At 38.1% G+C, this 22,934-nt stretch overlaps 1 protein-coding gene across 2 annotated transcripts in view; it reads left to right on the top strand.

The window, feature by feature from the left end:
- The first annotated feature begins 466 nt into the window (after nt 1–466).
- Nucleotides 467–22,934, top strand: part of ULK1 (unc-51 like autophagy activating kinase 1) — a 68,602-nt gene continuing 46,134 nt past the window's right edge. For both annotated transcript variants that reach the window (XM_075217184.1, XM_075217177.1), the window contains exons 1-3: nt 467–1,086; nt 1,719–1,811; nt 1,912–1,953. In XM_075217184.1, the coding sequence (XP_075073285.1) occupies nt 997–1,086; nt 1,719–1,811; nt 1,912–1,953 (225 nt within the window). In that variant the 5' untranslated portion in view covers nt 467–996. The remainder of the gene's footprint in view (nt 1,087–1,718; nt 1,812–1,911; nt 1,954–22,934) is intronic.

Below are 22,934 nucleotides of genomic sequence, written 5' to 3'. Positions count from 1 at the left end.
CCCCTACACATGTCACATGACCTGTCCTCTGGGGTCTCCTGGAGGACAGGTTTTAAAAGTTGGCAAGTATGAATAAAGTTTTGCTGGTTTAAGCAAAACTAAAATATCCTCTTTTTTATATTGATAATTATATATTGTACAGATATCCTGCTACTTATGGGCCAGTGCTGTGTGCTTGCCCTCTGGGCTAAAGTCTGCCAGCCAGCCCCTGCCACAAACACAAACATTTCTTTCCAATTCTCAACTACTGTTGTAAAACTGTTACTGCATCCATGAGAAGGAATACAGTTGCAATTCAACAACATAAAGAACCCCACAGCTTCGCCCCCACCAGTACTGTAGCATTGCTCTTTAACGTTACTTGGTTAACATGTACCTCCGCACACAACAAAGCATCTCTCGCTGCGCATGCGCAGCTAAATCCGTCTGCTGTGTAGGCTTAGTGCGCCTGCGCTCTGCATTCAGTATCCAGAGGACTACGCTGTGCAATCGGCTGAGGCCTCTATTATTTCCTTCCAGTTGTGACAGAAGCACCAGCAGCCTCCTCCGGCAGCTCTTCATCCTCTGAGGTCGCCGGGCCTGTAAACAAAGCTGCCTCTTGTGTTGGTCAGTGGACACACGGATGTACAGGTTGCATCAGCGCACTATATCACCATGGCACTAGTGACCCAATGCCAATGAGGGGGGCCTGATCTCCTCCTCTTCTAGGGGACCTGTCACCCCTTCCACCCAGGCTACATATTCTACTCATATCCCACTAACATGCAGCAGGGAGGTTCGGAGTGCTGGGAACAGCAGCCCATGCAAGTGACCCCCAGGAGCCTGATCCTCAGCAGCAGGGAGGTTGACAGGAGAGCAGCCCTTCTCTTCCAGCTGGTCCTGAGCTCCTGATTTGCTCCTTTTTTTACCCTCACCCATCTTAAGTTATTATTACTATTTTTTATTATTGTACCCCCACACTATCTCACTGTCGCTGTCTGGAGCCAGGGATTTATAATGGAGTCGGTGGGAAAGTTTGAGTTCAGTAGGAAAGATCTGATCGGCCATGGAGCTTTTGCTGTTGTTTTCAAAGGCAGACACAAAGAGGTAAAGTATCAAATGAACAAGTGTGAATGCTGACAATCCTTATGTTTGTGTTTAGTCAGGGATGTTATGAATACAGCTCACCCTTTGTCTCTGGGGATGTCTGATCTACTCGTTGTCTACTGTATGATTGTAGCTATAAACTACATTAACCGATCCATATATAACAGTGACACAATATCTACGATATAATAACATAATAAAACAATGTAATCAATTATGTGATTACTTTGTGTCAATTATTATCCCTAGTATTTATGAATTTCTGGAAAGTGATTTTGTGTTTGGATAGCAGGTGATGATGCCAACCATGTAATATGGATATTAAAACAACATATGACACAGTGCTGCAATTTAATAGGTACATTTGTATTATAAAACTGCTTGATCTTCTAAGCTTAGACCTATTCTAGGAAACTCTCCATGGGACAGAAATTAAATCCTTTTGCCTTTGACATAGTACTTGGAAAGCCATCAATGTCCCGATCATCATAAGGGGATGAATAAATTAATTGAATGCAGGGCTGGGCAAGTCTGGACAAGTACACTGTTGATCCGTGTATATATATGTTAAAAATCATAATTTCATGTAAAATTCAACAGTGTGATCTACTGTATTATATATTACATTACAGAAGCAGGATCTTGAGGTTGCTGTGAAATGCATCAATAAGAAAAACCTGGCCAAATCTCAAACTCTTTTAGGGAAGGAAATCAAAATATTAAAGGTAACGCCAAAATTATATTGTGACATTACTGCGGTTCCTATATATTATATATATATTATATTTAAATAACCATTGTGTTTGTTTGGTTTTCTCATTTTAGGAGCTAAAACATGAAAACATTGTCGCCTTATATGATTTCCAGGTAAACAATGAGAAACCACTTTTTATATTTCAATGATGTCTGCTAATAGTTTGGAATTCTCTTTGACTTGTGCTATATGTTTGTTGTCGATGTTTTCGTGCTTTGTATGTGGTTTCAGTGTGGTTTGGTTTTGTATGGTATAATGACTTTATGCAGTGGCTGGCAGGATTGTTTTGTTTTTTTCCTGTGTATGGTGACTAAACTTAGAAGAGGATTAACTGTGTTTTAAGTGACTCGACTGTTCCCTCATTAAAATAGCTCCCCTCCCATTCAAATCCATCAGTCACTGCTCTCTCCCCTCTTTAGCTTCCCTGTCACGTGGCCGTGTTCTTGTTTGTTGACATTCCACCTTGCTTCATTCTCATTGGCTCCTCACCACTGTTGCGTCACGGAATTCTAAGAAAACCTCGCCCAACTGTCAGTCTGCGCGCAGATCTTCGGGAGTTGTAGTTCTCTGTTGTCGGTGCCTATTTCACTTGTCAGGCATGGAACTACAACACCCATGAACTCTGCGCGATGTAAACACATATTTGCCTATTTTGGCAGCCTTCCTAGCTAGATTATTTGAAGAGGGTTTATCTTGTGTACAATATCTGTAGTGGAAATTCAGAACTGCCAAGTCATTCTTAAATATAGTATATAACAGTTACTTTACATTGCAATTATAAGAAAGTGTGTGTGTGTGGGATGTAAGATCATTGTTTTGTACCCTTGGTTCTATAGCCTTTACAATCAATTATGTGTTATGGTTACAATTGTGCCCCAGTTGGAAGAATTTTATCAGTACACCTCTGTTAATTGTTTAATCATAGCTAAAATCGGGATGTTCAAAGTAAATCACATAGTATGATACCTTTTAATACAAACATGTTAAGGTTTATATTGACGATATAAAAATGTTAAAATGGGATTTCAATTTAATGGTAGTGGTCAATCTGTAATTTATGTGTGGATGTTAGAAATGGACTTGTGTTTAAGGAGTTGATGGATTTTCAGATATTTGACCTAGCTGTGTAACGTTTTAATGACTTCATATGAAGAATGATATAATTTGGAAACTATAAAACAACAATTTATTGTAAAAATGTGCATATCCAGGCCCACTAATTTATAAATCCAAATAGCTCTGCATTTCAAATCAATGCTTTTTAATAGTCATCACTTTTAAATAGGACTCCTACCAGTAATTTCTAATCAGTTTTAAATTGGTGATTTAACAGGATCCACTTGTCATTTTCAAAGAGGCACAGCAATGTACTATATGGTTACAGAATAAAATCATTCTAAAACAACTATACTAAGTCAAAGATATCTTAAAATAGTGATTTGGCTAATTAAGTTTCTATTCAGATAATAAACACTATAATATTTGAGTAATGTTAATACTGTAATGAGAACATTTATTAAAGCATAAGAAAATACTCTTGTAAATAATAATCATAATATATGTATAAACCATGTGTATTGGTGTTATTTCAGCATTCATTAGGAACACTGTTCAATTGTGAAGAATAACACCACTACTGTGACTAACGCCCAATTTCTTGATAAAGTCACATTAACATTTTATAATATTAATAATATTCATCATCTATATTAAGTAAGCTTTAACAGTGTTGCTAAATGTGAAAATATTGTTCAACACCATTACAAACGTAATTAATAATGATAAGCAAAAAGACAATAAGCCCCTGCAAATATAGGTTTAACATTAAAGACACTCTATCTTCAAATTTGTTTAACATAATTGTGTTCTAAACAGGGAAGAACCTATGCATGGTAAATCTGGTGGCTTGACCTGAGTTTCTAGTGACCAGACCTTTGTCTAATTTGGCCACATGTGTTAGACTATATTGGAGGGGGCTGGTTGCTAGGTGCTCAGGCCTTGCGACCATATCATGTGAGGGCCTTTATGTTAGTCTTACAGTTAGTCTTACACCGGAAATTCACTGTCATTGTCTGTATTTTTCAATTCATTTGTCAGGCATTGTTAAGGATTGCTAGAATTTTTTTGACCATTTTGGTCCAAAATAACCAAATTAGCTGCCTAAACCACTTGGCCTCATTTGTAAAATACAAATGCCAAATTTTTGGTGGAGCCATGCTCCTAGATTCAGGGCAACGCACATGGGTTTGTCTAGCTGCTAGACTCTAGCAATACGAAACACTTTTCGTAGCAGCTAATGGGAGGAGTTGGGCAGAGTAAGGGCATTCCTTGCAAAGTACGGATTAGATGCACAGGTGCACCTAGTTGTGTGGAGTCGTGCAAAAACGAGATTTCATTTAGCGAAGGGAGATTATCGAATTATATAATAAGGTGGAGAAGGCACATTTTTAGAGGGGGTTAATCTTTATTTATTGAAAGGGGTATTCTTAAGTGGTAGAAGGTTAAACTTCTTATATTATTGCACAGTGCAACTCTTTAGATTTTTCAACTTCTCCATACACCTAGAAACATTAGGCCTGAGTCATTAAGGAGCGCAAAGCATAAAAAAAAGGAGTAAATTTGCACCTTGGCAAAACCATGTTGCATTGGAGGGAGAGGTAAATTTAAAATGTGGTAACAGATTTATAGTTTGGGTAGGGCAAACTAACAAAGCTAACAAATATTTGTGCACTACATGAAAGAGCAGCCAGTATTTTATATGCAAAATAATAAACTAATTTGCACCCCTTGCATTGTAACATGACTTATCCAGGAGCAAACTTACTCCTTTTTTTTACTTTGCTCTCCTTAATGACTCAGGCCTATTAATTTTGCAGAGGCATCTCTCCCAAGAGCATAAAGTACATTGATATGTACTGGGCGGACCATTCAGCCGCACTAGTGCTAAACCCAGGCGCATTGCACTATTCAGTCAGCAAGTGTCATACATGAGGTCCACTGTGTGCATGGGAAGTGTCAAGTTCTCTGTCTAGTTAATAAATCAATCATTGGTATTGGGGCATTTTTTAAAGCAATATAGCAATTAAAATAATCTTGTTTAAATATGGGAGTTTTATCTTAACTAAACATTTCATGTAATTTTGCTGTTGACTGAATCTTTGTCTCTCTGCAAAGACATTGTAATACTTCTCAATCGATTACAAGGTTATACCATATTGTACTTTATACTGTGTACTTTAGATGCTAATAAAAATAGAGGCGGCAATAATGCCTGAGCAGATTTAACTAAACTTTACATGGTATTCAATTATTAGTGGTGCAAACATAGATGAATTTATTACAGTACAATAATCAGGAAAATGAAGGAAGGAAGTTGCTTACATCAGGTTTATCAAGCAATGTCTTATACTAACAACCTAAGGAGTGACAAAATAGTTGCAAAATATTATAACCCTAAATTTATCTCTGTATTACTAGCCTTTTGTTTTTTATACAAATTTGTGTTTACAAACTACTATCTGTTATACCTACATATATGTGGTTACCAAATATGGCCCATTATGCTTTGTACCTTAATCACAAATGTCAAATCACGCTGTAATTCTCCACAACATACCCATATATATATTGCACTTACCTTTTCTAATAAACACTGCAAAGTATCCTCGTTAGGTACTATCGAATGACAATCAAGCCTTGTGATTTCTAGCTTATGTGTGATGGAACATAGTGAGTTTGCTTTTACAGCAACAATCCGAAAATGTTTTGCAGCAATAGAAAATCTTCTGCTGTCTAATTAAACAATAAAATATCACTGAGGCAGCGGAGTCATATTGGCTGGAAGCAGTAGGGCAGGTGTTACAGCTCACTAGGCCAGTGCAGGGTCCTTCCTGTACTTGGGTTCCCAGTGCCAGATTTATTATAAAACAAATTCATTATACAGTTTAAAAAAAAGTTGAAATAAAATGATACAAAAATAACAGAAAACATGCTTTCTTTTAATAGTAAAACCTTGTTTTCCTTTGGGGAGCCTCTGCTATTGCCATACTGAGAGATGATAGGAGGACAGTGACTGTACTTGTACCAACTGTCATTGTTTATTAGGCTGGACTATGCTTTGCATGACTAAGCTGGCGATGATGATTGCCAGTGAAAGCTATCACCTAGACGTCTTCATAAATAGGGAGAGACCATAAATACGAAAAAAAAAAAATTTTTGATGGATTTCAGTCTCTCTCTATACCCCTTATTATATTTTGCTACTTATACTGTCTAGCAGGATATAGCCAATGATATCCCATATTTTTGAGAAGATAGAACCCTTACTTTTAAATGTAAATAGAGAGTGCTTGGCTTCAGAAATGTTGCATGTCTACTTAAGCATGGCATTCTTTAAATTGTACCTGTTGCTTACACATAATGGATGCAGACACTTTGTGATTATTTCAACCAATATACTGGTTCCTAGTGAAACATAGGATATGAACTTACATTTAATTTTCAAGTGTACCTAATGTTCTAAAATATACCTCTTTGATATTTGGAAACACTTTCACTGAACTTATAGTGCACAATATTATTGTTAAACATACATTCTTTTGCTATGAAAACATAGTTATTTTATACTTGTCAGCATCAAACAAAGGGAACAACAAAGGAAATGACGCTAGACCTCAAATATGGCACACACATCATAATGCGACTTGATATATGTGTTATGCTATGCATACGTGATATGTACTGAAAACCTGTTTTGTTATGCAAGAAATGACAAGTGTTACGGGCTGGAGTTCCATGAGGATGGAGCATGTGAATAACTTTATTAGTCATTTTGTGGGCGTTCTTACTTTCTTTAGTGCTTTTACAATGATTCACTGTTGGGTCTTACTGACACATGAGCACTGTGAAATTGGCTAAAATGCTTAAGATGTATTTTAGTCATGCGTTTTAACATATTTTCAGTGTGCTTTTCCCAATAAAATCTATTGTACTGGTAATGAGTATAACTCATGAGAAAAAGGTTATGTGTGTTCTAAAATTTGAAAAGCGTTTACATTTTAGAACCTAATGAACTAACCGATGAGAAACAATATATCTTATTTTCGCTGTGCTTTTCAGGCTTTTGCGGCTGCAAAGTGCTTTAAAATTAGACGCATGCAAAGAAGCCCTTAATGTAGGAAACAACTTGGGCAATGCATGTATTTCAACTGTGAGCATGAACAGAGATCATTACATATGTAATTCAAGGAAACTGAAGCTGTCACTCTCTTCGTATTGGCTTTAACGCAGTATTATCGGATTACAGACATAACATCTCAGACAATAGTAATATGTTTGCAAAGGTCAGTTATATCCCATGGAGACTATAACATTGAGTATATCACTTTAATACTACACATTTACCACTTTGTTTTAAATACTCTCTTAAGACCCTACCTTTCCCTGGCCAAGATTGTTTAAAGTTAAGGCAGCATATCTCTAGTCTTGGCCTGTGGGAGAATTCTTCTAGTTACGCACTAGTTAAGTGCAACGATACTTTGAGTTTTTCACAGCAACACATCTCATACTCAAAGCAGTAGTTATGTTTGAAACATTAACCAAAATAATAGAGGGCAGTAAATAACTATATTTGCAGCTTGTGTAGCCCATGAAAAAGATAGAAATAAAGGATTAAATAATTAAAAGAAAGCACTGTTATTATTTTAGTCTGTGACTGACAAGATAACATGGTGATATGTAGACATTGTGAATATAGCATTTATGATCGAACAACACATTTCTTAGAAAAAACTAGGTGCTTTTATGCAGAAAGTCACCTCCTTTTCCCTATAGAATAAAACTTTGGGTTCTTTGTGGTTGCCAGGGCACTTAAGGTTGTAGCCTAGTGCCAATTACTGTAAGGAGTCCAGATCTTCACCATTTAAGCTAAGTGGCAAATTTCATCTTGACGTATAGTAAATTTAGGACGATGAGCTTATTATGTATTATAATGAAATTGCTGAAGTTTATTACAAAAATATTTGGAGAAAAAGTTGTTTATGATAACACACCATGTGGAACGAGGGCCTGCAGTCAGGGCCGGTGCTAGGGTCCACGGCGCCCTAGGCATTTTTAAAATAGCCTCTTCCCCCCCCTCCCCGTCCATCTGAATGCTGTGCGGCGGCAGTGACAGGTATGGTCAGCGGTCGCCGCACAGTTTTAAAGTCTTTTAGAATTCTGTGGCGCCCTCCAGAGCCCGGCGCCCTAGGCAAGTGCCTAACCTTGCCTAATGGGAGCGCCGGGCCTGCCTGCAGTTGTTCTACTACTGTTGGGCACTCATCAGGATCTAAGGAGGCTGAGAAGCTCAATGGTAGGGCAGTAATGTAGTCAGAAATACCGGTCTAAAGCAAGAATATAGCGTGAGCCTAGTCCAAATCATGTACTTTAATAGCTGGAACTTCCAGGTATATCTCTCTAAATGCATTATACATCCACTCAACCCTATGGTCAGAGCATTCTATCATAGATACAACATTTGATCAGTTAGAATGATAGAGTGGCTGGCAATTGTGGGAATTGGATGAGGCCCTACTAAAATCCAAGACTACTTTGAGTTCAACGTAACTGATGAAGCCTACCTGCCCACTTTGTGAGAAGCGCACAAAGCGCTTATAGGTGAATTAGTTAATTGCATTGCAAAACTCACCAAAACACAGAAATGAATTCACTAACATTTTAAATCCAAAAAATAAAAACAGACTGGCAAACAATCTCAACTGAACAGGATACTTAAACAACTATCTAAATTGAGAAGTGAACAACAGTCCTTGTTAGCCAACTCTTTCTTAGCAAACAAGCTGACAGTGGAAATAGACCTACAAGCGATAAATGCAGTGAAAGGTGAAACTTGCTGGCAGTGAATAAACACAGTTAAATTATATTCCCATCCTCTGCCTTTCCTTGGAGTTTTATCTACTACTATTGAGCGTTGGTAGGAAGTGTTGGCAGACACCAGATTGTTGAGCTGTCTGATTCCTTCAGTGAAACATCATCGCGGAATGAAGTCACACTTGCCAAATTTTCATTGTTTCAAACATGCTACTTGTACATACTAAGGCTAAGGGCCGACTGTTGGGTACTTTATTACGGTAACGACAAGCCAGAACCTTTTTTTTTTAATGCGTCTCAAATTTAGAAGTGATACTACATAGCCCACTGTGTCTGAATTTACGGCTCTTTATCCAATACTGAATTACAGATCCCATTAACTTCATACAGCTTCAGGCAAGATGAAGATTCAGAGGCATGGGAAAAATTAAGAAATGTGCAGTTAGTTATGTGATCATTTGATCAGGGAGACTACAGAATGCAAACTTTTTTTCAATTATTAGAGGCTACCCTATTGTTACATTTATTTGTTATCTGCCAACAAAATACCATGCTGTTCACAACAGTTGAATTAGAGGGCGTTGTTCAGCCAAATTGCAGTAATTATTTTAAGGTAATGAGTCATTTCATTGTGGCCCAAAGGCTGCTTACACTTAGGGGTAGGTTTTCACAAAAACCTTCTAAAAATGAAAAAAATGGTGGTTGCGCACAGCAACCAAACAGATTCTAGCTATCATTTATCAAGTACATTCTAGAAAATCATAGCTAGAATCTGTTTGGTTGCTTAGGGCAACAGCAACCCTTTACCTTTCTAGAAGGTTTGATAAATCTACACCATAGTGTTAAGTTCTGTTTTTGTAGATTAACTTTACATGAAAACTTTTATAAATAGCTATGTGGAATTGTCATTTCAATGGGGTTATTGTACGGTCACAGTCCGCAAATGTGGTAGGTTAATTGGCTGTGTGTGTTAGATCATTTAGATTGCAAGCTCCCATGGGACTGGAACTGATGTGAATGATTAAATTTTCTCGGCACAGAGCTGTGCAATATGGTGGTGCTGTGGAGATGTTGCCTCTAGCAACCAATCAGATTCTAGCTTTTTTCTTATTCAGTGCATTCTGCAAAATGACAGCTAGAACCTGATTGGTTGCTATAGGCAACATCTCCACTTTTTCAAACCTGCAGTTTAGTAAATATACCCCTAAGTGGTTTATAAACCTGTGTTTTTTCTTTAGTTTTTTTTAATAACAGATCAAGCTATTTTTATTATTACATGAAAGCTTTCAGGGTCAAAATTCTTGGTAGAGGTATGAGAATGTTAAAATAAAGCCACATAGATGTGCTTGGGACATATCATATGCAGTCATCTTCCATTCCCATAAAATTCTTTGGGGAAGTTAACAAGCCACAAAATATACAGCAAAGAAGGTTCACACAAGAACACTATCATAAAAACGGCCATGTGTTTTGTACTTGCTCATAACATTGTGGGATTGTTTTTCTTAGTGGTTCCCTTGTAATATAAGCACCAAACATTTTAATTCAGTGCCCATGTGTGTATGGAGCCTCATGCTAAGAATATAATTACCGACTGACACATTTTTAAAGATCCACACGTGCTACTTAATATTTCACCTCTGACCTGGAAAACCTGCATTGTTAGGGCTCCCCGAGGACTGGATTTGGAAATCACTGAAATATTATAATGTAACGTATGTACTGACTCCTTCCTATGCTATACAGTGGGGGCAAAAGAGCGTGTAAAAGATTTGTGCCCAATGCGATAACACCATTGGCTTTTGTTATATGAGGAAAATCCTGGAAGCCTATAGTGTATATAGAGGTGTGTAGACAGTGACCACCGTCAATTGAGGCAGCCAGTCTGCAGGGTCAACTATTGTTTTATTTCATAGATGGCAGCATTCATGGTGTCGGCTATCTCAAACAATGGACATTTCTGCCTTGCTAATCTCACTAGACTCGCTGACATATTGCATGTTAGTAACAAAGGAATAAATAGCAACTGCTATATTACATTGCTTCCTGCAACAGCTGCTACATACACCTGACCCTAATGTCCTGCAGGTGAACAAACTAAGCCACACCCATTAGTGAATTGTTCACCAATCAGAGTGTACAGTCTCTCTGCTCAAAGGTCCATGACCAAAAGATATTGCTGAATTAGTTAATAAGTTATTAGTGACATATGGCGGATTTGTTTTTAAGCTGGAATTTACCAAAGATTTTTAACAAATGTGTGGAATAATAAAATAATCTACAATCGAAGATACAATCTGACAAATCTATTGACGTTTATAGCTATTATCTTACGAGCTAAGAGCCCAAAGTACATTTTAAGACCTAGTTTACAAATTAACCAAATATTGCTCCCTATTAGCCTTCCGCAATAGTCATTTGTCAAGGCCAGTTAAATACATTCAAGGACCAGCTGTTAAAACTTACACATGTAGTTATCACTACTTTTCTGGTGTCCTTGGGTGTTAGATCCTAGTCTGTGCAGGCTGCTATCTGCTTGAAGTTTGCATGATTCCCCCCACATCTGTGTGCACTTATGCTAGGTGCTTCAATTTCATTGGGGAAGGGACTGATATACCAAAATAAAACGTTCTTACTGTACAGCACTGCAGAATATGTGGGCACTATAAAAATAAATAATAATAATAGTAACAGCCTTTGGAACTGGTGTTACGTGTCTTTAAATTAGATGACTTTCAGGTTTTTGTATACATCACAACTTCATGAAACTCATTTCGTTCCAGATGCTTTGTAGGTTGACAGTTCTATTTTGTAAGCAGGACTTATATTGATATATATGATATATTGTGTGTATTCCAAGACTACTTTGTTGTCCCTACATTTTAATTTCATTGTTTTGAATATCTGTCAGCAAAGAATGTATGAGCAATATGTCATGTTCTGTTTTCAGCAAGAACATGTGGCTGTATGAAAGCATGACAATCTTCATGTGTTGCTCATATGTTGATTGGCCTATGTACTTTGCATATGTTAACTTAATGATAATAACTTCTAGGCACATTCATTGTACCTGTGTCCTAGCTCTACCTTGCTGCAGTTCATTGACAAGATAGAGACCCGATTTTGTTTCCAAAAAACAAGGTTGCCTGAGGACAAGCAGGAGGATTTAGGTCAGCTATGTTCACATCAAACATCAGAGCAGACACAACAAATGCTTAAGTAGCCTTGATCCTATTTAGACTTAGCTTTGCAGAATTAGCACGGGCTCTACCTTGCCAGCAGCTTTGACAAACAAACTCCTCTATTTGTGGTTTGAAATTGTCAGCCTATTGCTTGACAATCATACAAAGGGGCGAAGCTGTGTTTTTACTAATCGCTTAAACGATATATCTTAAATAATAGGTGTTTATCATTCGCTAAATATGTCCCACGTGCAGTCAGCCCAGTTCCTTCCTGAAAACAGACATGTTTGTCACTCTGCAGCAAGGTGAGGAGTTTTTTCGTCTCAGATCACTTTAAATGACATGGAAAGGAGGGACAGTGCATAGAAGCCTGGACCTTAATAGATGAGAATGATTGGATTACAGTCACCTTGATCAATGAGTGGCCTGTACAGATTGATTGACTAGGGCATGGCAAATCGTGTTCCTGCTACTTTAAAGGGGTATTACTGTCATTCTCTGCTTTGCTATATTGAGTTTTTCAACCCATATTACCTGCATTTTAGTCACAAAACTGTGTGTAGTGTCTTTTTTTTCTCTTTATAAAAGGAAAATACTATATGAAATGTTACTTCTCTGTTTCCTGCTGGCTATAGAAATGTTAGGTCTCTAAATGGCCATTAAAGCTAAACATTTTTGTACACATAAGGGGAGATTTAATTGCCAGCGATGTGGCGTATGGACATCACGCTGTGCACATTACGGTAGAAATTTCCGCTTAGTTCGAAGTGTAAGGAAAATGAGCATAGATTTCTGTCAAATCTGCATGGTGAAGTATTTTGCGCAGCCAGTTTGTGGCTAATTGAATCTCCCCCATAAAGCTTGAAGGTAAAATACATTGTTTAGTATTGTTTAGTATTCCACTGCAGCTCTGTTAAAAGATAAACAGGTAAAGATATGTCCACATAGTTCTAGTACTATACTACAGAAGAGAGAATGGGACAAATCTATGTCTCATTAAATGAGCAGGAAGCAGCAGACCGCTATGGACTAATCCCACATATTCCACTTCAAGCGTGCGATTCGATCAGAGGTGGACAGCACAGTTTGCGCGCCAAGAGACTGGTGCTTCATTTTGACACTATTCTAATTCTATTTTACTCCACCTGTAATCCAAATTTATACTGACTGAAATTTTAAAAATGAAGCTGCTCTGAAATTACCTGCTGTGCCCTTGTTTGAATCCACAAGTCCACATTGAGGATTTCTGGAAGGCAAACCTGTCACACTCTGCTTGTCCTGATTTATGACTGAGCAGCACCTCTCTAACATGGCAGCCTTCTGTACAGTGAACATGATTGACATATTTACAGTGGTTAAGTAGAAACGCTGGTATTTCAGATAGGTTATTCAGTGTAGTATGTAATAATAAGTATGTAGTACAGGTATTTCAGATAGGTTTTTCAGTTAAGTATTTCCTCGTTAAGTATATAGCACAATTATTTCAGATATGTTATTCAGGGAAGTGATACATAACCATTTATCCAGAGTACTCTCTAAGCTCCCCAGGACAGGTACATCCAACAAATGTGTTATTGTGCACAAGGTATCACTGAAAATTCTACACACTTGACTTTGTGACCTCCTTTTTATATTATTAAATAGCTTTACATTTCTATAGGTTTTGGAACAAGTCTAAATTACATTTAAGAAACATGGACAATTGGAGGCAGTGGCGTACCTAGTTATTCTGCTGCACAAGGTCACCACACAACAACACAACACAACACATGGTGCCGGTCTCATCCCTAACAAAAACTACTATAAATATTTGTATATGAATAGTTCCATAAAAATAAAGGGACAAAGTACTTTGCCACTAAACCAGCATATTTATTTTGAGTGGTTCCTTGAAATATAAAAAGCTCACATCTGAGACCCATTCAGCAGCCTACTGTGTGGATACAGAATAGCTATTGAGTCACATGAGTGATTGTTTCTTCTACAATACTGCATATGGTGGATGGTGGTAGACAGCTACCCCCTTAGTGATACCACACATTGATATGTCATGTGACATTTGTAGTGAAAGAGATTGTAAGTCACAGTAAGAGGGATCTGGTTGTAACGCTGCACATAGGTTCCAGTGGTCGCCCCTATTCACACACTCTTATTGTCTGATGGAGCAGCTTCAGTTAATTAGCTCTTCAGTGTCTGAGTCCTCTGGAGCAGGTGAAGGGTAGCAGATGTCTGCTTAGGATGTGGGTGATGTGAGGTTACAGGTGGTGCTGATAGGACCATATTATCATCAGTCTCCTGTCTGTACTCAGCTCTGTAAAGTCATTGGCTGTGTTCTTGTTACTGAGAGGAAGCTAAATGCATTGTGGTAAATATCTTATAACCAGGATGAAGATGATCTATTATGTATAATTTACTGACTTCACATGTGTGATCCTTACACAGTTGACTTCATTTTGCAGTTGTCTCTCTTATTCTTTACTTTGACTGGCCAGAAGTTTTGTTTTAACCCTTTGGGGCATATTCAATTAGCTTTTGGATTCGCGGTAATGCGCCGGAACAGCCGCGGAGCGTAATACACGGTACCGCAATAACGTGGATTTTCGTTCGCAGCCCATAGGGTTGCGAACGAAAATCCGCGTTAATGCGGTACCGTAATACCCGCAAGAACGCGCACTTTTCGCGGCAACGCGCGTTACCGCGAATCAAATAGCTAATTGAATATGCCCCTTTGTGTTCTATTGTGAAGGGGATTCAATAACGTGGATTTTCGTTCGCAGCCCATAGGGTTGCGAACGAAAATCCGCGTTAATGCGGTACCGTAATACCCGCAAGAACGCGCACTTTTCGCGGCAACGCGCGTTACCGCGAATCAAATAGCTAATTGAATATGCCCCTTTGTGTTCTATTGTGAAGGGGATTCACTAGCCACAGGCTTTGAATTTATATTTTTGGTGACAAAATGAGATAAAATGCAACTATCTTATTTTTGAATCACCGTTATTAGACCTTTTCTATGTTGTAATGTAATAGGCCATACACAGACGTTACCATAGTGAACAATAACAGCTGCAGGTGCTGTACATGCTTCTCAGTCTGTCTATCATCTTTCATAGTTGTGTTTTCACATTTACTGCATGCATACACTTATTATGTAACATGTCTGTCTTTCAAATTCATCATGTAATTGTGTAGTTATTACCAGGCATAAAGATTTAAGGAGCTTAGTTAATTGTAATAAATGCTCGTTAACACCTGTCCTGTCTTTTCTTCCATTTCACTCTTTTTCCTGGCCCTTCAATTCCCTTCACTCTGCTATAGATTAATTTATTTGTTGTAGAACAAACACCATAAATTTTTTTATTGTGCTGTGGAATTAGTCAGGGGGTGTAAGGATGAGGTGCTGAGTACTAGACATTTAAAATATATAGAGACATTATTTTTAAAAAAGTCATCAACATTTTCAGGCCTTCACGTCGGTCCCGTTGGCAGATAATGCTGTCTGCTTTTGCCTGTCTTTAGTCACAACTACATGCTAAACTCACATTTGTTTGAGTAATAAGCATGTATCTATATGGTGCCACATTGTGCATACAACACCTTATAGGATATCTGCCAAACATGTTGTTTCGGTATACCAGCAAGTTCAGAGTTTTGAGTACAGGAGAAAATAAACAGGAAAGAGGTTACAGTAATTTTTGGGTATTTTAAAGCAATACAATAAACTATAGTCTCCCTCAAATGAACAGTGAATTAATATACTGATGAGATTTCACATTATATGTGGTTCACTTAAAATAAAAAACAGCACCAGTAAGCAACTGTAAACATGCTAGATGTAGCATATTTACAATTAAAGTGCAACCTTTTCATTCTGGAAGAAGGCAGTTTATGTTTGCCATTATAATATTTTTAAGGTAATAAATAGGTAACAATAATAATCAGGAATAGTTACTTTTTTTGCATAAATACCCCCAAAATTTAGTTTTTCATACCTAAACTGTGGAGGTAAAATACATTTTTGAGTGCTACCCTGACATTTAATTTCAACTCTGTTAAAATGTTTTGCCCCCCCCCCCCCACTCTATTACTGGCAGCTGAAGCTCCACCCACATATTTAGGACAAAGTCCTGTGAGGATCTCATACAGCTGCAAACACAAATTCTGTAGGAATTTGTCACTATGACATCACAGGCCCTGCCCCTATCATGAATCAACCAGTCAACACAATGCATGTTTGTAAAGCTGTCAATCAAATGCTGCCTGTTTAGGAGAGAAGCCCCTCCCATTACACAAGGCAGCCTGCAGCAAAGGACTGATAGAGAGTATGGTAGACATGTTTAATTAAGTAAACACTCCAGTTATATCATGATTTTTTTCAGCTCCATAACACACAACGATTGCTATTCAAATAATGGTTTTACTTGTTCTTTTAATTTGTAGTAAGTTAATATAAATGTTACTCTGTGTATTCTTTTTTTCATTGATTTTGTAATTTATTTATACTGAGATTTTAGTAAATAACTCTCTATTGTTAGTACTGGATTCATTGTAGTACTTTGATGTACTTGGAGAATTACTGGTTCATTGCTTTCTTGTATTTGTTATAAAGAAGACTAGTCTATTTTAAGTATGCACATTAAATCTATTAATTATGCATAATGGAAACAAATAATGTACAATATATTTCTATGTTGTTAAAGCAGGCAATTAGCGTTATCACTGCTTGCAATATTGAGCTATTGATGGCTTATTATGCAGAGTCCAGCACGTTGGGACAATATTGGTGAATTGAACCAACAGGCATCACCACTGGCTTCTTTTGATCAACATTCATACATAAAATACATCCATACTCCATTTGTCGTCTCGTCTGTTTAGAACTAGAATTTGATTTCATTCTCTCACTCTTTAATTCATATTCATGACGTTGTTGAAACAGTTCACTAATCTCATATGTTGTGTGCACTTATTCTTTTCTACTTTATTATGGACAATTTGTAGGTGATAAATGGGTCATTAAACAAAATGGACATCCGGCAACCTGTTGGAGCCTTTTCTATCCATCTTTTTTCAGCCTTGCCACTTTTAGTCCTCCAGTTCTCTGATTGCTCATCTTAGGTCTTTGCATTAGAATCAACGCCTTCAACCACTTCACTTATTACCCTCTGATTCCCAAAACACCCCCCCCCCACTGGTATTTCAGATATGTTTTTCAGTTTAGTATTTAGTCATTAAGTATACAGTATAGCACAATTATTTCAGATATGTTATTCAGGGAAGTGATATATAACCATTTATGCAGAGTACTCTCTAAGCTCCCCAGGACAGGTACATCCAACAAATGTGTTATTGTGCACAAGGTATCACTGACAATTCTACACATTTCACTATGTCCCCTTCTTTTTTTTGTTATTCAATAGCTTTACATTTCTATAGGTTCTTGAACAAGTTTACATTACATTTAAGACACACGGACAATTGGAGCCAGTGGTCTACCTAGTTATTCTGATGCACAAGGTCACAACACAAATGGTTCCAGTCTCATCCCTAACAAAAACTACTATAAATATTTGTATATGAATAGTTCCATAAAAATAAAGGGACAAAGTACTTTGCCACTAAACCAGCATATTTATTTTCAGTGGTTCCTTGACATATAAAAAGCTCACATCTGAGACCCATTCAGCAGCCTACTGTGTGGATACAGAATAGCTATTGAGTCACATGAGTGATTGTTTCTTCCACAATACTGCATATGGTGGATGGTGGTAGACAGCTACCCCCTTAGTGATACCACACATTTATATGTCATGTGACATTTGTAGGGAAACAGATTGTAGGTCTCAGTAAGAGGGATCTGGTTGTAACGCTGCACATAGGTTCCAGTGATCGCCCCTATTCACACACTCTTATTATCTGATGGAGCAGCTTCAGTTAATTAGCTCTTCAGTGTCTGAGTCCTCTGGAGCAGGTGAAGGGTAGCAGATGTCCTGCTTAGGATGTGGGTGATGTGAGGTTACAGGTGGTGCTGATAGGACCATATTATCATCAGTCTCCTGTCTGTACTAAGCTCTGTAAAGTCATTGGCTGTGTTCTTGTTACTGAGAGGAAGCTAAATGCATTGTGGTAAATATCTTATAACCAGGATGAAGATGATCTATTATGTATAATTTACTGACTTCACATGTGTGATCCTTACACAGTTGACTTCATTTTGCAGTTGTCTCTTATCCATTACTTTGAATGACCCAGAAGTTTTGTTTTAACCCATTGTGTTCTATTGGGAAGGAATTTCACTAGCCACAGGCTTTGAGTTTACATTTTTTGGTGACAAAATTATATAAAATGCACCTATTTATTTTCTGAATCATCGTTATTAGTCCTTTTCTATGTTGTAATGTAATAGGCCATACACAGACGTTACCATAGTGAACAATAACAGCTGCAGGTGCTGTACATGCTTCTCAGTCTGTCTCTATCATCTTTCATAGTTGTGTTTTCACATTTACTGCATGCATACACTTATTATGTAACATGTCTGTCTTTCAAATTCATCATGTAATTGTTGGTCATTTCCAGGCATAAGGACTTAAGGAGCTTAGTTAATTGTAATAAATGCTCATTAACACCTGTCCTGTCTTTTCTTCCACCTCACTCTTTTTCCTGGCCCTTCAATTCCCTTCACTGTGCTATAGATTCATTTATTTGTTTTTTTATTGCAATAAAAAACAAACACCATAATTAAATATATTGAGCTGTGAAATTAGTCAGAGGACATATAAAAGAGGTGTTTAGACATTGAAAATATATAGACATTATTTAAAAAAAACAAAAAACATTTTTTAGACCATTTTTAGGCCTTTACATCAATCCAGTCTGCAGATAATGGTGTCTGGCAATTTGAGTGTCATTAGCCAGAACTGCAGGTATGGGCAGCCTAAAGGTGATACAGATACTGTAGGGAGATAGTCTATAGCTCTTTTACAGACAGTAGCCTAATATTGAACTACTATGATGACTTATTGTTTTATGTTAGAGACTCCTAGGGATATATTTACTAAACTGCAGGTTTGAAAATGTGGAGATGTTGCCTATAACAACCAATCGGGTTGGGTACGCTTGACCGATGAGGAAAAATCTGACGTCAACAAGCCCTACAAATAAAATCCGAATTTCTGCCAAACCGATTGGAAAATAAACAGACTTACCTTGAACCCGATGCTGGAGATCTCCGATTGGATCACCATGTTGACAGCAAGTTATTCTGATTGGACAAGTGTTCAGCACTGCAGCTTGACGTCATCCCAACAGCTGTCAATAGAAGTTTAAAGCGACAATGTGGGGACCTCTAAGGTTAAGTGTTTAAACACTTAATCCGACATTGCCGCTTTAAATTTCTATAGATAGATAGATGGTAAGTCTGTTTATTTTCCAATCGGTTTTTCAGAAATTCGGATTTTCTTTGTAGGGCTGTTCGATGTCGGATGAGTGATTACCACTGCAACCAATCAGACTCTAGTTATCATTTATACAGCACATTCTACAAAATGACAGCAAGAGTCTGCAACCCACAGTTTAGTAAATATGCCTCCTAAAGTTAATTTTATTTTGTGTAGTATATGGCTGTATGTACTTTCAGGATAGGAGTAACCATTGTCTTTCAATTATATTACAGAGAACCAATACAGTGGGGTGATCTATTATAATATAAATATTCCTTGACAGATATAGAGCTCAAGGTACCACAGAAATGTAACTTATAAATATACCATACTTTTTTTCTGCATTAAATGAACCCAACATTATTGTTACATATCAGATAATGTCAAACAGCAGATTTTTCTTTTAAGTCCAGCCAAGTTAGTATTGTCAGACACTTGTGTCTGTCTGTTCCCAGTGCATTGATATAGAAATGAGAGGGAGAAATATGACCGAGCAGACGTGTCCTAAAATCTCCTTTTGTCTGTATGTAAATGGAAGAAGAGCTGGCCTACATGTCCCTTACATAAGCAGATGGCCTGCAGTGGCCCCTTATCAGCAGAAGGCAGCTGGCTGTATAGCAGCTGGGGAGAGTGGGAGGTTCTCTCCGCTGTTACCAGGCAGAATAGCAGAGAGCCTGTATGAATGTGTGTGTTGTACGTGAGAGCCTCCTGTTAATTATAAGCAGGAAAAGTCCCTAGTCTTATCTGCTCGGGGCATTTTCTGTACATCTGATAATATAAATGTATACATTCAGCTATTCTTTCCTATACGTTTCTAAATCCTCTGGTTTTATTACAGCACAATGGTATTTGAATTAATTGAAAAGCACTATAACATATGCTGGTGCTATATAAATCATCATCATCATCACCATTTATTTATATAGCGCCACTAATTCCGCAACGCTGTACAGAGAACTCACTTATATCAGTCCCTGCCCCATTGGGGTTTACAGTGTAAATTCCCTAACATACATACACACACACACACACAGACACACAGACTAGGGTCAATTTGTTAGCAGCCAATTAACCTACCAGTATTTTTTTGGAGTGTGGGAGGAAACCGGAACACCCGGAGGAAACCCACACAAACACGGGTAGAACATACAAACTCCACACAGATAATGTTAATAATAATAATGTCTGTTATCACTAAATTTCCAATAGTGCTGATTTTGATATTATTAAAACCCTCCTTTGTATGAAAGGTGCATAAGAATGAATTTATTACATATCTTATATGATAGGAAGAGTCAGTGGCGCACGCAGGGGGGGTTTCTGAGTCTCCAGAAACCCCCCCCCCTGCGCTAACTAAGTGGCCGCTATAGCTGCACTGTCCTATACAGCAGCCGCGGCGCTGTCAAAGAATCGTCCGCGGCGGTGCTGTAGTGTATACAGCACCGCCGCGGACGCTTCTTAGCGCCGCGGCTGCTGTATAGGACAGCGCTGAAGAAACGGAGCGCATGCGCAGCAGCTCTCGCGGGGGGTGTTGCTTTTTTTGGGGTCGGGGGGGGGAAACCCCCCCCCCCCCCCCCCGACAATCCTCCGTTCGCCCCTGAGACCACAAAACACCTTAGTGTTGCAGCGGTACACCTGGATGGTCTACCCAGCACATTTCAGGGTGAACACCACCTCTCTGCAAGCTTCTACTGCACCTAATTGTGCGTAGAGTGGTGGAAAAGTCTCCAGAGGTGCGACGTTCATAAGTGTCGAGAGTCAAACCCTCTATTACTTGTGTCTACTACTAGTGCCACCTCTTTTACTACAATTAGTGTTACTGCTTTTTTATTCTCTAAAACACTGCTGAGTTTAGTCTAATTTTTTACTTAAATTAATCTTGAAAGCAACAGGACTGTCTTTATTATATGTGGCAATTTTGTGTAATTTTAAAACTGTTTGTTACATTTTTTAGTGCATCTAGAAAGGTGCTTCTCTGTCTAAGTGCAGCATGGAGGGGCAAAGTGGTTCCAATTAAAAGTATAATGCAAGACCAAAGATCACCATCTCTGAGCAGGTTCAAAATCCAAGTAGTTTTGCATGGTAGAAATCGCCGTGCGCCCTCCACACAGCCAGGAACTACCCTTTATCTCATTTCAATAATTTCATTGTTTCTGCACAGCTCTGCAAATATAGTTCCACATACTTGGCAAAGCACTCACTCAGCCCTCTGCCTTTGTAAACATCTGCTCCTCTACAAATCCTGCGGCCGTCTTGCACACCCACAGGAAATGGAGGCAAACTTGCTCAAATTGAGGTGTGCAACAGAGTCCACAGCCGTTCTTACACTGCACGGCAGTCACTGTGCGCTTAATGACCTCATCCGTTGTCAAGGAACTGACTGTTCAGTCATTTAGATGAAAACAACAGGTTTTCTATCACTGGTAAATAGTTAAAGGGGGCTACAGCTATTGAAGTCTGGTTGCCGAGAGGACCATTGCTATGAGATAACTGCATGATATTGTGCCACAACATATTATAAGTCCTAAAATAACGTTTCTATATGTTTAAAAGAGATACAAAGTTAATAGTTAATACTTATTATAATACTAATTATAATAAGAACAAGTGTTCTCCCGGAAAATATTGCCAGCCGGGTGGCATTAAGAAGTAGCCTGATGGGGACAAGGTAACAGATCACAATATTATTAATGAAGGAGGTTATTGCCAATGCTTATTTATTAAGACTTTTGCAGTTATTGTCCACTTGCTGGTTAGACTGGACACACTTTAAAAAAAAAAACAATTAGTGAAGTAAATTTTTCATGCCTGGCAGCTGAACCTCTGCTTGTCTGGACTGTCTGCCTGGACAGGTCAGACTGGAGGTCTGTGGTCTAACACACTGCTGGCTGCAGTGCTTACACAGGGCCTGATTCATTAAGGTTCTTAAATGAAGAGGATTCTCATTTCAGTCTCCTGGACAAAACCATGTTACAATGGAAGGGGTGCAAATAAGTGTTCTGTTTTGCACATAAGTTAAATACTGCCTGTTTTTTCATGTCCCACAGTGCTTATTATAATAGGATAAACAATGGTTTGACTTATTATAATAGGACTCCATCGGACTCGGGTGACAAGTAAAAGCAGCCAGGTGGAGAACCCAGAAAATAGGTGCTGGGGAGAACAATGAGAACATTTCCCCTTTTCAAAGCGTGCGGTCTGAAATCAAGAAAATTAATGCTTTATGACACTTAATTTTAATAATTTTTCATTAGTAGCAAGTGATTACAAGTAGGCATAACTCATACAGCTGTGTCAGCAAAAGTCTTAATTTGTTATAGTTGATGAAAGCTTATAGACATGACTGCATTTCTTCTGTGCTTAGACTTGCTGTGTTGTTGTTCTCATAGCCATCCTTCTTTGTGTATTCAGAAATACAATAGAAGGAGCAGTGAGGTCTGACTCCTCCTGTTGTTCCACTTCTCTCTTTCTTGTTTATTTCTTATTTTTTTGACATGTATGCTGGTGTTCACAGTAATACATTTAGAAGCAGAGCTATGACTCTGTTTAGAAGGTTTTCAGAATTTGCCCTCCATTCACATAGAAAGAAAAATCGAAGTTTGA

Source organism: Mixophyes fleayi, chromosome 1, assembly GCF_038048845.1.
Source record: "Mixophyes fleayi isolate aMixFle1 chromosome 1, aMixFle1.hap1, whole genome shotgun sequence".
NCBI classification, from domain to species: Eukaryota; Metazoa; Chordata; class Amphibia; order Anura; family Limnodynastidae; genus Mixophyes; species Mixophyes fleayi.
The sequence above is the reverse complement of the archived record's forward strand: the minus strand, read 5'-3'. Positions and strand labels throughout refer to the sequence as shown.